This window comes from Mustela nigripes, chromosome 1, assembly GCF_022355385.1.
Source record: "Mustela nigripes isolate SB6536 chromosome 1, MUSNIG.SB6536, whole genome shotgun sequence".
NCBI lineage: Eukaryota > Metazoa > Chordata > Mammalia > Carnivora > Mustelidae > Mustela > Mustela nigripes.
The window spans coordinates 263,549,058-263,565,601 of record NC_081557.1 but is presented as its reverse complement, the minus strand read 5'-3'; the positions used below and the strand labels follow the sequence as shown (position 1 = coordinate 263,565,601).

The 16,544-nt window shown below is 40.1% G+C and overlaps 1 protein-coding gene and 1 long non-coding RNA gene across 3 annotated transcripts in view; one reads left to right on the top strand and one right to left on the bottom strand.

Moving 5' to 3' along the window:
- SDAD1 (SDA1 domain containing 1) overlaps positions 1-16,544 on the top strand; it is a 30,569-nt gene that overhangs the window by 5,453 nt on the left and 8,572 nt on the right. For both annotated transcript variants that reach the window (XM_059385338.1, XM_059385344.1), the window contains 14 exons: positions 1,404-1,514; positions 3,205-3,276; positions 3,410-3,510; positions 5,129-5,186; positions 6,001-6,075; positions 7,194-7,295; positions 8,060-8,129; positions 8,822-8,925; positions 10,987-11,044; positions 12,127-12,185; positions 12,948-13,024; positions 13,185-13,282; positions 13,389-13,465; positions 14,407-14,533. In XM_059385338.1, coding sequence (XP_059241321.1) covers positions 1,404-1,514; positions 3,205-3,276; positions 3,410-3,510; positions 5,129-5,186; positions 6,001-6,075; positions 7,194-7,295; positions 8,060-8,129; positions 8,822-8,925; positions 10,987-11,044; positions 12,127-12,185; positions 12,948-13,024; positions 13,185-13,282; positions 13,389-13,465; positions 14,407-14,533 — 1,189 coding nt within the window. The remainder of the gene's footprint in view (positions 1-1,403; positions 1,515-3,204; positions 3,277-3,409; positions 3,511-5,128; positions 5,187-6,000; positions 6,076-7,193; positions 7,296-8,059; positions 8,130-8,821; positions 8,926-10,986; positions 11,045-12,126; positions 12,186-12,947; positions 13,025-13,184; positions 13,283-13,388; positions 13,466-14,406; positions 14,534-16,544) is intronic.
- LOC132007259 (uncharacterized) lies at positions 5,193-14,747 on the bottom strand. Its single transcript, XR_009401287.1, has 3 exons — positions 14,635-14,747; positions 12,923-13,039; positions 5,193-5,318 (listed from the first exon to the last, which is right to left on the bottom strand). It is a non-coding gene; the product is annotated as an uncharacterized LOC132007259 (long non-coding RNA).

The following is a 16,544-nucleotide window of genomic DNA, read 5'->3' as shown; positions in this document are numbered from 1 at the left end:
GACTTTTGAATTATTCCCAAGGTTTTGTTCACTTTTTCCTACTTACACAGATAGAACAGACTTCGTTTCTTAATGGAAGAAACAAAATACCCATGTATTTTGTGGTGCCGAGCAGAGTACAGAGGGGAGAGACAAGAGGGAAAGGGAAGGAGAGACTCCAGGCAGACTCGATGCTGAGCTTGGAGCCCACCGCAGGGCTCGACCTCCTGACCCTGAGATCATGACCTGAGCTGAAACCAAGAGTCAGACACTTAACCAGCATTAACCAAAGATGCCCCTTGTATTCATTTCTTTTTTTAAGTGTTATTTATTTTTTTGTTCAAATTATTATCACCTGGCCAGTGGGAGATTTTCAGTCCTTTTGACTAAGCTTTTTTTTTTTTTTAATATTTTATTTATTTATTTGACACAGAGAGAGAGAGATATCACAAGTAGGCAGAGAGAGAGGGGGAAGCAGGCTTCCCACCTAGCAGAGAGCCCAATGTGGGGGCTCAATCCCAGGACCCCAGGACAGAGGCTTAACCCACTGAGCCACCCAGGTGCCCGTAAGCCCCTGTTATTTTTGAAAGCATCCTTACATTCTGGCAGAAATCATTCTAAAACCTTTTTTACTGCTTTTCCTGCCACAAGACTTGGAATCAACTACTCTCCAAGGATTACTTGTTCCATTCATGCAGAACAGTAGTAGAAGCCAACCTGGGCCAGAAGGGTACTTGTGAAGGTTGGTGGTAAGCGGGAGGCTGTAAGTGCTGTTGGCTGATTCTTGGTGCCAACAGTACGTCCAAGGACTGTCTTGGAAGGTGACAAATTCAGACTGATGATTCCCATTTATTCTGTTCTTGTTACCCCACCCTTCTTATGTTTGTGCATTCATGGGTCGCTAGGGGGTTGTCATATTTTTTTTTTTTTTTAAGATTTTATTTGTTTATCTGAGACAGAGCACAAGCAGGGAAGAGTCAGAGGGAGAGGGAGCAGCAGATTTCCCCGCTGAACAGGGAGCCCAATGTGGCACTTGATTCCAGGACTCTGAGATCATGACTTGAGCCGAAGGCAGACACCTAAACAACTGAGCCACCCAGGCACCCCGGTTTGTCCTCTATCTTGACACTTCCTTGATCTCCGTGTGTAAAGCAGCCCCTCCACAGTCACTGCGTATCAGTGATCCTACTGTTCCTCGTGGCACATGTCACTGTCTGAGAAACACCTGTTGATGTGCTTCCTCGCTCCTCTGTCTGCTCTTCTGCCCGCTCCCAGTGGAAGGTCCGTGAGGGCAGAGGCTGTTCTGTCCTAATGCCCAGAATAGTATCTAACAGGTAGAAGGGCGCGTGCTCTTTCGGGACATACATGCTCCCTTTTCTCGTCTTTTTCATCATCACATGGTATGTTTTCTTTTCCTTCCTTAGACATTTTGCAAAGCTTTGATCTTGCTGAGAAATAAGAATCTCATCAACCCATCAAGTTTGCTGGAACTCTTCTTTGAACTTCTGCGTTGCCATGATAAGCTTCTGCGAAAGGTGAGTAACAAAATTGCTTTATTCCCTCCTTATATTTTCATTTTTCCTTACAGTGACGTTAAAACTTAGAGATTGAATTTTTTTTTCTTTTTTTAAAGATTTATTTATATATTTATTTGACACACAGAGATCACAAGTAGGCAGAGAGGCAGGCGGTGAGGGGGCGGGTGGGAAGTAGGCTCCCCGCTGAGCAGAGAGCCTGATGCAGGGCTCGATCCCAGGACCCTGAGCGTGACCCAAGTCGAAGGCAGAGGCTTTAACCCACTGAGCCACCCAGGCGCCCCTAAAACTTATAGATTGAATTCTTAATACTTCATGTTGTTGGATGCAGTTAAGAATAATTTTAATAGGAAAAAATCCGTTCTTGTGTGTATACAACGTGGTGCTAATAGCTAACATTTATTGAGTGCTTGGTTTTTCCCAGCTACCATTCAGAGCTTTTTAAATATTTGTTTACTCACAACATGAGATCGGGTTTATTATTACTGTTATTTTACAAATGAAAAGGCTGAGGCACGAGGAGGTAGAGTAAGATGCCCAGAGTCATGGGCCATGTTAGCGGGGAGGCAGAAATATAAACCTGGGCAGTATGGCTCCGGAACCCGTGCCTTTTTCATCTGTACTTCACCAGCGAGCTAAATCAGAGCATGGACTGGACACCGCTAACTCTAACAGCCCCCACCCTATCTCCCAAACACTTCTTTCGTTATTAAGATTTCCCTGTGACTTGTATTTGCTTGTATAAGTAATACTAGGGCTGAAGGTTTGTGAAAGAAATTGAAGAAAGAAAAATTTAAGTTCGCATTTGTTAAAAAACTTTTATTCCAAGTATTAGAGACTGCCACCATTTGATTTTAGCAATTGTATTTCTGGGCCTAATTGTGAGATAAAAGTTGTCTATGGGAGCATATTTTGGGCACCTGTGGTATTGGTATATCAGTTAGGGGCTAAGTAAATGGAGCAATTTTCCTTTATAAAAATAACTTTATTGTGATATAATTCACATATGATTCATCTATTGGAAATGTACAGTTCAGTGGTTTTTAGTATACTCACAGAGTTTGCAACCATCACTACAGTCAATTTTGGAGAATTTTTATCCCCCTCAAAAAGAAACCCCATTCCCATTAGCATTCACTCCCCACTTCCCCATCTTTCTCAGGCCTGGGTAACCACTGACCTACTTTTGGTCTCTATAAATCAGTCTGTCCCGGGTGTTTCATATAAATGGAATCACCCAACATGTGGTATTTGTGTCTGGCTTCTTTCACTGAGCGTCTTGCTTTCAGAGTTCATCCGTGTTGTGGAATGTGTCAGTACGCCCTTCCTTTTCGTTGCCAGGTAATACTCTGTCATATAGGTGTACCACACTTGGTTTGTCTTTTCATCAGTTAGTGGACAGTTGGGTTGTTTCCAGTTTTTGGCTATTACGGATAATGCTGCTGTGAATGTTTGTGTGAAAATATATTTCATTTTTCTTGGAATTGTTGGGGTATATGGTAACTCCTTGCTCAACCTTTTTAGGGCAACTTCCCTTTTGCATTTTGGCTGCTGCTTTGTGTTTTGTTTATGGTGCTTATATCATGGAAAGTCGGTCAGATTAAATTTTCCCACGCACTTGTGCTTTTCTGCAAACTGAGCAACGTTAGAAATGTTAGTTAAATGTGTATGTTTTGTTTCCTTTCCTTAGACTTTATACACACATATCGTCACTGATATCAAGAATATCAATGCAAAACACAAGAACAATAAGGTGAACATAGTAAGTACCTTTTGTTTCCCATGCTCGCAGTATGCACCAGCAGTGTACAGGTTAGACGTACTATACATTGTACGTATTATACATATAATACAGTGTTAATATATTAAGTCTTCTTTCTCCTCTTTTTCTTAAGGTGTTGCAGAATTTCATGTACACCATGCTAAGAGACAGCAATGCAACTGCAGCTAAGATATCTTTGGATGTGATGATTGAGCTCTACAGAAGAAACATCTGGTAAGGTATATGTGTTTCTTGAGAAGGAGACAGACTCTCATTCATTTATAATTACTACAAAGTACATAGACAAATATTTTTCTTGATCTCTGTCACAGATTAAGTTGGAAATTTTTTAAAAACAGCAATCCAAATAACTAATAACATCGGCCACCATTTCTTGAGCCGCCTATGCCGCATATGATTTTTTCAACCTTTAGAATAACATAATGCAGCTTATCTGGCATTATCCCCATTTTATAGGTGACAAAACTAAAGTTCATGGAGTGTAAACTTAGTAGTTAGGCAAGGGCAGAGCTGAACTTCAAACCCAGATGTCAGACTGTGAAATCTGTGCTCATTCTACTCTGCCAGTCTGAGGATTTTCAAGTTCATTAATCCCATGTATGTAAAGTATCAGGCTCTGTAAACTTCGGTTTATTGGTACATTGCTCCCAATTCCCGTCTTTTTTACTATAAAAGTAATATTCATTGCAACAAAAAATTAGGAGAAGCTAGAAAGGTTATTAAATTTTTTTTTGATAGTTTTACCACCCAGAGGTGATCACTGTTAATAGTTCATGATATTTTCTCCTATTCTTTTCTTTAATATGATCTTTTCTTAATGTAATCTTTTTTTAAGATTTATTTATTTATGGGGTTCCTGGGTGGCTCAGTCATTAAATGGCAGCTCCGGTCATGATCCCAAGATCGTTGGATCGAGACCAGCATCAGGCTCCCTACTAGGCAGAAAGCCTGCTTCTCCCTCTCCTACTCCCCTGGTTTGTGTTTCCTCTCTCACTTTGTCTCTCTCTGTCAAATAAATAAGTAAAATCTTCAAAAAATAAAAGATTTATTTATTGTATAAAGAGAGAGCGTAGGCACACACAAGCAGGGGGAGGGGCAGAGGAGAGGGGAAGAAATCCTCAAGCAGACTCCTGTTGAATGTAGAACCCCACATGGGGCTATATTCCAAGACACTGAGGTCATGACCTACTGAAATCAAGAGCCAGCCTCTTAGCCAGTTGAGCCACCCAGATGCCCCCTTTAACATATGAATTTTTAGGTACGGTTGGATTTTGCAGTACTATTAAGTTTTTATTCATTTTTTTGTTTCTCTTATCTTGACTATGTATCTGTGTCATTAAAAATTCTTCAAAACAACCCATATTAAATGGCTGCAAAATTTTCTGACATAAAACTGGGCTAAAGTTTAATTAAATGTTTACCTATGGTTGACAATTTAGCAATCCATGACTTTTTTTTTCCTATTACTATTTATTTTTTGCAACCCACAACTTTATTTTTTAATTTTTATTTTATTATTATTTTTTGAAGATTTTATTTATTTATTTGACAGACAGAGATCACAAGTAGGCAGAGAGGCAGGCAGAGAGAGAGAGGAGGAAGCAGGCTCCCACTAAGCAGAGAGCCTGATGCAGGGCTCGATCCCAGAACCCTGGGATCATGACCTGAGCTGAAGGCAGGGGCTTTAACCCACTGAGCCACCCAGGTGCCCCAACCCACAACTTTTTAAACTGTGGAGGAATATATATTGTCTGTTTTGTGCCATTGTCAATGCTTTGAAATGCAAGAGAATGAAAATTTACTTGGAAAACACTCATCTGTCTTACCCCAGGAATGATGCCAAAACAGTCAGTGTGATCACAACTGCATGTTTCTCCAAGGTCACCAAGGTGAGCGTCCGCAGAGCTGTGTGGAGGCCGAGAGTAGCAAGGAGACGGGCATGGGAGGCAGAATGGGCTCGCAGTTCGCGTTTGGTCGTGCTGCTCCCTTTGTGTTGAGGCTGCCGCCCTGGGTCATCGGTGCTTTAGAGGAGGCAAATGAAGTTAAGAGTTTTTTAAATGCTTTGTAGTAAACTATAGCCTTAGTGTTTGTTTTCTTCTATAATTCTTGACTGTTCTTTTGGGCCTGGGCACAGCTGAAAGAAATTTAAGAATATGTTTGACTTTTTTTTTTTTTTTTTAAGATTTTTATTTATTTGTTAGAGAGAGAGATACAGAGCGCAAGCACAGGCAGACAGAGTGGCAGGCTAGAGGCAGAGGGAGAAGCAGGCTCCCTGCCAAGCAAGGAGCCCGATGTGGGACTCGATCCCAGGACGCTGGGATCATGACCTGAGCCGAAGGCAGCCGCTTAACCAACCGAGCCACCCAGGCGTCCCTATGTTTGACTTTTTGTTAGAAAGGCTACAATGTCACTTTTTGGGGTAGGGGCAGAGATATAGAAATTCCTGGTAGTCTTCTTAAAGGGTAGCTGCATAGAGCCTGGCTGTTCTTATCTAAATATATCTTTAAAATTATATATACTTTTGGGACAAATAATGTTATAACAACATTTGTGTTTTAATCGAGAAAAATGGGCCCAAATCCCATCAGTCTGATTTTGTTCCTTCAGATCCTAGTTCTGTGCGAGAATAATGCATAAACAGAAGTATTTATTCTTTGTTGTAAGCTGGGGTGAGTAATTGACTTCATTCTGATTGGTTTTTAGATATTAGTTGCTGCTTTGACATTTTTCCTTGGGAAAGATGAAGAGGAGAAAAAGGACAGCGACTCAGAATCTGAGGTTATACGTTCAACCGTAGATGCTTCTGAACTTGACCGTAGTCTATCAGATTTCATTGTTGCTCCCAGTACAGATTGTAAAATCCATGACTGCTCAAGTTAGAAAGACGCTTACATATTACTTTTATCTTTTATTGTGTTCTGCCATGCTGAGATTTTATTCTATTTAGAATTTGTCATTTACATTCACTAAGATTCGGTAAAGAACTAATTGTATTCATTTAGCCTTGTTCTTAGTTCAAAAGCTATACCTCTAACTCATTATATAAACTTAGAATGAAAATTGCTGCCAGTGTATTTTCTGAGATGATATCGGTATCATAGAGTGTTTAGAGAAGGAGAGGAATAATATCGTGGCATCTTTTTAAAAGGCAAAATGAAGATATATGTCATGAAATTTTCTTTATTAAAAAATATTTTTTAGTAAAATCAAAAATTTTTAAGAAAAAATATCCTTTCTCATATTAGCATTGTGGTAACAGTACGAGACAATAAGCTCTTTTAATTCATTTTGTTATTAAATAATGTGTGAATAATATATTCTTATTGTAAAAAAATTAGAGATACTATAGGTAAAAATTTTCTTGATCCTGTCTTATTCCCACTTCCCTGTTTCATCTTCACAGATAACCATTTTATTTCCCATGCATTTATGTGTATGTGTTCTATGTATATTAGATCTTTGAAATATACATAAATAATATGTGCATTAGTCTGCAACCTGCTTTCTTTGCGTTGTATATATAGATACACCAATGCATTTAGTACATACAGATCTACCTCCTTCTTTTAACCTCCATATATTCCAGAATATGAATGTTTTATAGCTTAAGCATTTTCCTAATGATAGTGTTTCCAGTTTCCTTTTTCAAATAAAAACGAAGTTGTATTTTATACTTACATAAGAATTAAAAGCAGAATATAAAAACAAAAATCAGTGCTGCAGTGACAGTCTTTATATGTACCTGTTTGTACACATAGGCAATCTTTTTTATTGAATTTTAAGTCGTGCTCATTTTTGATAGCAGTTGCAGAGTATAAATGCAGAGAAGTCTCTGAAAGCCTTACTGTTTGCTTCTATGCAGATTTTCCTTGTTTACAAAGTAGTTTCTTCTTCAGGATGAAGGACCAACAGCAAGAGACTTGCTAGTGCAATATGCCACAGGGAAGAAAAGCTCCAAACACAAGAAAAGGTTGGAAAAGGCTATGAAAGTACTCAAGGTGAGACTTGTACCTGGCAAATGAGGTAGGAATCATTAAACTGTAGAATATGGGGTTTTTAGCAAAAGCTTTTACGAATTTGAAATAAATAGAATTTTTGAAAAACTTAGAAATGTGTGATGAATTTTTAAGTACTAGTTTTTTAGATGTTGAAATGTTTTCAGCTCTAGCAGAGTCTGTGACTTGAATAAATTTGATTAAACTCACTTTTCACTTGTGATCAAGATGGCCTATAATAGAGTGTTTTTGCTGGATTCATCTTCTCAGAAGAGTATACCAATGAAATACATTTTGTATTTTGCAATGGTTAGTCTAAAACCTCATTAATTTAGCCCTTCTTTGTCTTTAAATGTTTATATTTCTAAATTCTTTTAAGTCTCACGGGTGCTATTTGCTGGAACATTTCCGAGGTTTAATGTAAAAAGACAAAAACCACCTTTAGTTCTAGTTGAAAGAAAGTTTTTTTTTTTTTTTTAAAGATTTTATTTATTTATTTGACAGAGAGAGATCACAGTAGACAGAGACGAAGGCAGAGAGGCAGGCAGAGAGAGAGAGAGGGAAGCAGGCTCCCTGCTGAGCAGAGAGCCCGATGCGGGACTCGAGCCCAGGACCCTGAGATCATGACCTGAGCGGAAGGCAGAGGCTTAACCCACTGAGCCACCCAGGCGCCCCTGAAAGAAAGTTTTTGAAAGAAATTTGTTGTAGGTTCCCCTCCTGCAATAGTGTGGTATAATGTAAATGTTTTTCTTCTCATTTTATCTCAGAAACAAAAAAAGAAGAAGAAACCAGAAGTGTTTAACTTTTCAGCTATTCATTTGATTCATGATCCCCAAGGTATTATAATTATGACTTGCCAAGTTCCTTTCTGGCTTTTTCTCTGGCTGTTACCAAGGAATATAAGCTCCCTGGCACTTAATAAACAGTAATTGTTGTTTACTAGTTGGTTGTAGCCTGGGGAATTATGTTCTAAAGTTGTAATTCCCAGTGCACAGCAAAATAAGAATGTGGAAGAAGAGTTCTTTATGTCTTTAACGAACAGTAGTGGTAGGACATTGTGCTTGACTAAATGAAAACTTGATAATCTCTTATCGGGGCAGATTCTGATTTTGTAGGTCTAGGGTGGGGCCTGAGATACTGTATCTCTAACAAGCTGCCAGGTAGACCAGCTGCCGGTGGTCTGTGGACCCCACTTTGGGAAGCAAGGCTCTGAGAACTGTTAAGTGGGGCTCTTATCAAACAGTCAAGATGTGGATGCTCAGAACCTTGGGGATCCTTCAGACTTAACTTTGGGCACCAGTGAAAGTCCATTCACCTGTGTGTGAATCTTTTCACCTTCTTTATTGCTGCTGTTCGTGACCGTCCTGGTTCAGCAGAGTGGTTTTAGGCGCAGTCACTGATCTGCCACACTCAATGACACACTCACTACCACAGTCACTGATCTAAAGACTGCCTCTCTCTACACCTGTCAGATAATGCTGTGCAGACCGTGGACTCACAGTGTATTTCTCTGATCTTCTGCTTTCCAGATTTTGCAGAAAAACTGCTAAAGCAGCTAGAGAGCTCTACGGAGAGGTTTGAGGTGAAAATGATGCTCATGAACCTCATCTCCAGATTGGTGGGAATTCACGAGGTTCGAATTACGTTATGTTTCTCATTTTGGTGAGAATATTAGAAATAGAATTATTCCTGATGAAAGGAAAGCCACTAAGGTAGAGCAGCGGCTTAATTTTATCCCTCAAAACCATTTAAACCCATACAATTTAGAGAAGAATAAAATCTTCCACTCCGAAAATAGCAATTTTTATCACTTTGTTTTCTTATCAGTAAATATGGATCTTAAATTCTACATATATTTTTATGGACAGACTATTTTATGTTCTGATTTTCTACTTTATTTGATCGACATGTACGTTTTTCTGAGCCATCATAACCCATGTATTTTTATTTTTATCAACTATTACTCCATTCTGCAGTTTCTTTATCCCTTTATAGCTTTACTGACTTCCAGACCACTCTGGTGGGAGATTTTCAGTGTTTGCAAACCTGAATTCTCTGGTCATTTATTTCATGTTGAATTAAATTGTAGGAGCTCCTTGGTGGTATTTTATATACATATATATGTATATCTGTATAGTACGTACATATGGAAACTTCACACATACAGACCAACTGCTATTGTAGAAAATGAGATTTCTAGAAAGTTAGGCCGTGAAGAAATGGCATTGAGGTTGTTCCCTATCATTTCACTCTTGAGATTTGCTGCTGTGTACATCATTGAATGTGTTCCCTTCTTCCGAAAGTTTAAAAAAGAAAAAAAAGTTTATTTATTTATTTATTTTTTAATTTTTTATTTTTTATAAACAAAAAAGTTTATTTTTTAAAGCTCTTAAAATGTATGTATGTATGTATATATTAATTTATTTATTTTTATGTAATCACACCTAACATGGGGCTTGAACTCATGACCCTGAGATCAGGAGTTGCACACTCTTGCAACTGAGCCAGCCAGGCACCCCCTTCAAAAAGTTTATTCAAAGAAGAAAAGTAAAACAGCCTTATTTATTGAAAATCTAGCAGTGTCAACATGTATTCAGTTAAAAATTAAAGTACATGTGAGTGAAAGCACTTGTTTCCTTTTTCTAAGAAAAACTTAACATCTAATGAACAAAATGCCTTTTCTCCACGGGCTCTAGTCCTACAACAGGATTACCAGATGAATTTATGTTATATTTGTGCAGAAATTTCATGTCAGGCCTGAATTTGAGCTTCCTAGGAAAGCAGAAGTGATGTGTAATTTAAGCATGGTTTGATAGAAGTGATACTAGAGTTTCACAACTGACTACAGTTGAGCATCCATCTTTATACTGAATCTACATCTTCCTTATTACTGGTCTGGTTCTTGTTTTGCTTTGGGGCTAAATAGAAAAAAAACAATTTATTCTGACGCGGTGAACTTTGCTAAGACAAGGCCATGTCCAAAGTTCCTCTCCTTGTAGTTAAAGATGACAGCTGCTTTGGTGAACATTTTGTAATGTATGGTAGTGTCAAATCACAATGCTGGGCTCCTGAAACTAATACGATACTGTATGTCAACTACTGTTTGTAAACTACAGTTGCTTTAGTAACTAGACTCTGTCACCTTTATTTAGGTAGACTCCAGATTGCTAGTCTCTTCTCTGTAAAATACAGAGCTCAGAGTATTGTTGAGCTAAATAGCAAGCTTCCTGCAGTGTGATTGGACTGGTATCCAGTAATAAAATGAGAACTGTGGGGGTTTGGGTGATTAAATTTTACCAGATACTATTCAGGCTCGAGTTACTATTTTATCCCTTGCTTTGGGGCCTATCATTGCTGTTCCTTCCTATAATCCTCTTTATCTTTGAAGACTTAAGAAAGTTAGTTCTGCAGCCACACCGATTTTAAAAATAGAAGAATGTTACATTTTGGTTTCCTTTTTTCCTCCTAGTTGATTGTGCATATACTTCTTCCTTGACATAATGAGGATGGCAGGAGCATGCCCTCCCTTTCCTTGGGTAACACAGTACAGTGGATCATGAATAATTATTGAGAAAAAACAAAAATAAATAATGATCCCTAGTTAGTTGAGCGTGGTGAGAAAATTGCGTTAGGGAAAAATAAACCTCTAGGACATCAATTACATAAGTATTAAAGATTATGCTTCTTTCCACAGCTTTTTCTCTTCAATTTCTACCCGTTTCTGCAAAGGTTTCTGCAGCCCCACCAAAGAGGTAAGCTTCCCACTTGCCACATTCCTTTGCTGAATAAGGGTTGGAATAACTACCCATGCCTTTTGTTTTGGAATTATTAAAGGCAAGAGTGAAGAGTAAAGTGTGTTCTGTTTAAGAAGAGGGGAGGGAAACCCTTTCGTTTTCTTTACCCCAGTCTGTCATGGGTTAATTATTCTGCTTATCAACTTTAAGAAACAGTTATTTTTAGAAGACAAAAGACTGGATTCTCAAAGCAAGTCTTTTTGTAATATTTAAACAGGTAGAAAGTTCTAAACAAGCAATCTGACCTACTGTAACTGTAATAGATACCAGAATTTTCTGTTACATTATCATTGTCCTCACATGTATTCTCAGTTCAAAACAACATAAGGGCAGGAAAGAAGAGATGGTTGCTTTTGCCTTTGACCTTGAACCAAGATAGAAAGGAAGCCAGCATTTATCGAACCTCTAACAGGAGCCAGGTGCTGTGCTAAGTGCTTTACATAATCATCTCATCAGATCTCGCTTCAGTCCTGTGAGGTGCAGAAATAAAAAGACCAGGGTCCCTCGGCAAATAAATGGCAAATTGGGATTCACCTCACTTCTTCCTTTTGTCGGAGGGCTTGTTCCTAATATATGCTGCCCCTTTGAAGGGAGAGCATGCGTATATATTTTTAGTTATTTATTCAGTGATTTCTAGGCTGGACCCTGAGTTCGTCGCTAAGAATTCCACAGACCACATAAAGGATGTCCTCACCTTCGTAGAGCTTTCAGTCTGGAGGGAGATCCGGAGAGTGCTGTGTATAAAATGTCTACATGGAGAAAAGTATTTTGAGGAAAAGGGAAGAATAAAGACAATACAGAGTGCTGGGGCAAGTTCTAGGTTAGAATATATCAGGAAAGGCATTTTGAAAAGGCAGCGACTGAGCAGGGACCTGAGGGAAGTGAGATGTGAGCCATGCAGGGCTCTGGGGCTCGAGGTTCCGGGTGGAGTTAGGCAGCAGTAGCGTCTAAGGCGAGAACGTGCTTGCCATGTTTAATACTAGTTCTGAGAGGCAGAGCAGTAAACTGACTGTGATCTTTCTGCTCTCTTACATTTTTAGAAGTAACAAAGATCCTTCTGTATGCTGCCCAAGCATCTCATCACTTAGTACCCCCCGAGGTGAGAACTCTACCCCTTATTTCTGTCTCCTAGTAGTGCCACTACCAACTGTATCATTGTGGCTTTTCTCACTGGGCCGGTTTTTCTTCAAAATGAGAAGAGACACTAACTCTTAAAGAGATGGACATACAAGTTTAGTTATAGAAACTGAAAAAATTTTTTCCTATAGAAAAGTAAAGTTCATTTTAGAAAAGCTGAGAATTCTGACTTTAATTGCTAAATCTTTTGTCAGAGAAGTCAAGAATATCAATAAATTAAAAAGGGGTATCAGTAAACTTATTTATAGTAATTATTTTTCAACGCGGATAATTCCTTTCTTTGATTAAAATAGCATTAGAGGGGCACCTAGGTGGCTCAGTTGGTTAAACATCTAACTCTTGACTCAGGAGGCTTAGGTCTTGATCTCAGGGTCATGAGTTTAAGCCCTGTTTGGGGCTCCATGCTAGGTGTAGGGCCTACTTAAAAATAAATAAAATAGAATAAAATAAAGCAAAATCATTGGGTTGTCCTGAATCAAAGCAATTGTTTAAATCCAACTTGAAAAATAATACTAAAAGAGAGCAGAATTTAATCTGAGGATAGCCGGGAGGACTGCTACCCAAAGTATTTTTATCTGTCTTTCTCCGTCTTGAGTCCTTCCAACTCCCAGACTGAGGACGGAAGAGTTTTACGTGAACGGTCTATTGTCCCTTCGTCCTCACATGTTTCAGTAGAAGAGGCATTTTATCAGCACTCACCTCTTTTCTTTTATTCCCAATTCAGATCATTCAGTCAGTGCTCACGACTGTGGCCAACAATTTTGTCACCGACAAGAACTCTGGGGAGGTCATGACAGTAGGGTATGTCGAATGTCCCTGGAGGCAGAGGATATGTTTTTAATGGACAGCTGACCCTGGAAGTCCCCAATTTATACCTTTTGATTTAGTCTTTTTAGAAAACCTTAGATTAAACCATCTGAGATTGATGTTTGGGCTTTTAAAATTCATTTTCCTTTTCTAGAATCAATGCTATAAAAGAGATAACAGCTCGATGTCCTCTAGCCATGACTGAAGAACTTCTCCAAGACCTGGCTCAGTATAAAACACACAGAGATAAGAGTAAGATGCCTGTTTTTCTCCGTAGATCAAAGAATATCAAGTGACTCTTTTTTTTATCAATAGACTCTTTGCTCTGGAGTTCCTAATTAAAGGTGTTATTTTACAGATGTGATGATGTCTGCTAGAACTTTGATTCAGCTCTTCCGAACACTGAATCCTAAGATGTTGCAGAAGAAGTTCCGGGTGAGTGAGACATGCATGTTGATCAAAGGTTACAGTCTCAGAAGGTGAGACTAGCTTCCTACAGTGTGAGTTTTAGTGTTTTTGAAGCTTCCACTATAAGTACTGGTAATTTTATTCTCAGAACACAATTGAATTAAATCTCGTCGCTTTAACTGTTCTGTAGTTGGCACACACTCTTTAATGCTGACTGAATCTTACAGACCCATCAGGCTGTTTCCTCTTGAAAGCTTGTGATATCATGAACAGATGAGAATTCCAGAGAAAGGACAGTAACTGATGCCAGTATTGAACAGGCTGTTTCCCAGCCAGGTAGAACCTCTTGGGAAGCGGGAAGGAAGAGAAATGTGTGCTTGGAACAGAAAGAGAGCTGGCGATCTCAAGACTTGAGAATTGGATAGTTGTTGTCCGCTCACTGCCAGTGTCCGGATCATATCAGAGGAGAGCAAGGAAGTAGGAGCAGAGTCCTGGCTGAGGGATTTACTTTGCCCCAAGGCATAAGTCGACTATTTCTGTCCTTTGATTACTTCCATTGTTCATGATTCTCCCTTCTACATTCATCATCTTAGAGAGTCCTATCTTTTGGAGGCTTAAACTCCCGACCCTAAGTTCTATATCTGAGCTGGGATCTAGAGTGTGTGCCTCACTGACGGAGCTTCCCAGGTGCCCTAAGAATCCTTTTCATGAATAATGCCGTCTAAGAACCTTATTAAAAACCTTATTTAAAAAACAAACAAACCCTTATTTTAGGGGGTGGAGAAGGTGACGGAGGGCTCCGTCGGTTAGCATCCACCTCTTGATGCTCATGCTTGGGCTCCGTGCTCCTCAGGGAATCTGCTTGACGTCGTCTGCCTCTGCCTCTGCCCCCACGAGCACGAGCACACGTGCGCACTCTGTCTCTCTCTCAAATAAATAAATCTTCAAAACAATGTTCTTTCCTTTAGGGGAAGCCTACGGAGGCCTCCCTAGAAGCGAGAGTGCAAGAATATGGAGAATTGGATGCTAAAGATTACATTCCAGGAGCAGAAGTTCTAGAAGTTGAAAAAGATGAGGATGCTGAAAACGATGAAGGTTTGTTTTCATTTCACCATTATTGGAGATAAAATCACTCCTATACAGTATCGACCTTGAAATCTTTATGCTGACTGAACATTCATTGAACAGATACTTACTGAGCAAGGACTGTGTGCCAAGCACTGTTAACAGGCACCGGGGATCAAAATGAGCGTGGTTCCTGCTCTTAGGGAACTTGCACTGTAGTGTAGAGGTCACGCCCTCAGGACAGCTGCCCCTTAGGTAGAGCCTGCGGGGCATTCGGGAAAAATATTAGTTTTTTGTTGCCTAGAAAAAACGATGAGGATTAGTCCTGAGCAACCCCCCAATAAGCAGTCCCCTTGTTGAAGAACACTTGTTGGACGTTATTGAATGCTTGAGAAGACTCCGTTCTGATTTCCAGGATTAGCCTTTATTCCTTGATTACTAGAGTCCTGTTTTCTTCATATTAATTCATGAATTGTATCAGCAAAAGTTTGTAAAGCCTTACCCGTGAGCTAGCTGCTGTCAGTGTAAAGATGAATGGTGTCCTGTCCTTGAAGACCTTTCTTAAATAGCTCAGCAGTAAAGTGTTAACCGGCATTTATGATTGAAATGCGGCCTAAGGGCAAGAGAGAAGTCAGGTCTACCCCAGAAGTTCAAAATAGGTCTCAAAGAGGGGCATCTGGGTGTGTCAGTGAGTTAAGCATCTGACTCTTGGTTTTAGCTCGGGTCATGATCTCAGGGTCCTGGCACTGAGCCCCGCGTCCCCACGGACGGGGGAGCCTCCTTGAATCCCTCTCTGCCTCTACACCTGCTCGAGCGGCCTGCGTGCTATCTCAAATAAAGACATTTAAAAAAACCCTCGGGACGCCTGGGTGGCTCAGTTGGTTAAGCTGCTGCCTGTGGCTCAGGTCATGATCCCAGTGTCCTGGGATCGAGTCCCGCATTGGGCTCCTTGCTCAGCGGGAGCCTGCTTCTCCGTCTGCCTCTGCTGCCACTCTGTCTGCCTGTGCTCACTCGGACAAATAAATAAATAAAATCTTTAAAAAAAAACAAAACAAAACTCAAAGATGCTGACCCATGAGCTATATCTTGACTAATAAGTGTGGAATGGTAGAATAGTGGAGATTTTCCAGGCAAACTGAGCAAAGCCCTGAAGGATATAAGAAACTGTTACAGTGGGGGCACCTGGGTGGCTCATTGGGTTAAGCCTCTGCCTTCAGCTCAGGTCATGATCTCGGGGTCCTGGGATTGAGTCCCGCACCAGGCTCTCTGCTCAGTGGGGAGCCTGCTTCTTTCTCTCTCTCTGCCTGCCTCTCTGCCTACTTGTGATCTCTCTCTCTCTGTCAAATAAATAAATAAAATCTTTAAAAAAAAAAAAAGAAAAAAAGAAACCATTAGAGTGTAGGATACAGGGTGGAATGTAGCAGGCGACCAGACTAGAGCTAGAGCTGAGGCCTCCACTGGAGTGGTTGTGTATATGCCATACCAGAAAGATGAACCACTTCCTTGTGGGGAATAACTGAAAAATTGCAAGTATCTGTGATTTCGAAAGCTTACTGTGCTGTGACTCCAGTAAGAACTACTCCTCCTCATTGAGGTATCTGCACGGTCCTTCCGCATCCAGAATCTTCCACTTCCGTTCTCTGAATGACTGTTTCTAACGAGCTTCTAAAAACATGTATAAATGCGCTTAGACAAGTTGTCAGACCCTTGCTGTGTGGCCAAGAGAAATGTCCGCTTGCCGTTTTGGTGGAAAGAACATTGGCTCTAGATTCAGACATGATTTTTTTTTTTTTAAAGATTTTATTTATTTATCAGAGAGAGAGAGGGGGAGAGAGCGAGCACAGGCAGACAGAATGGCAGGCAGAGGCAGAGGGAGAAGCAGGCTCCCCGCTGAGCAAGGAGCCCGATGTGGGACTCGATCCCAGGACGCTGGGATCATGACCTGAGCCAAAGGCAGCTGCTTAACCAACTGAGCCACCCAGGTGTCCCAAAGATTTATTTATTTATTTGACAAGCAGAGATCACAAGTAGGCAGAGAGGC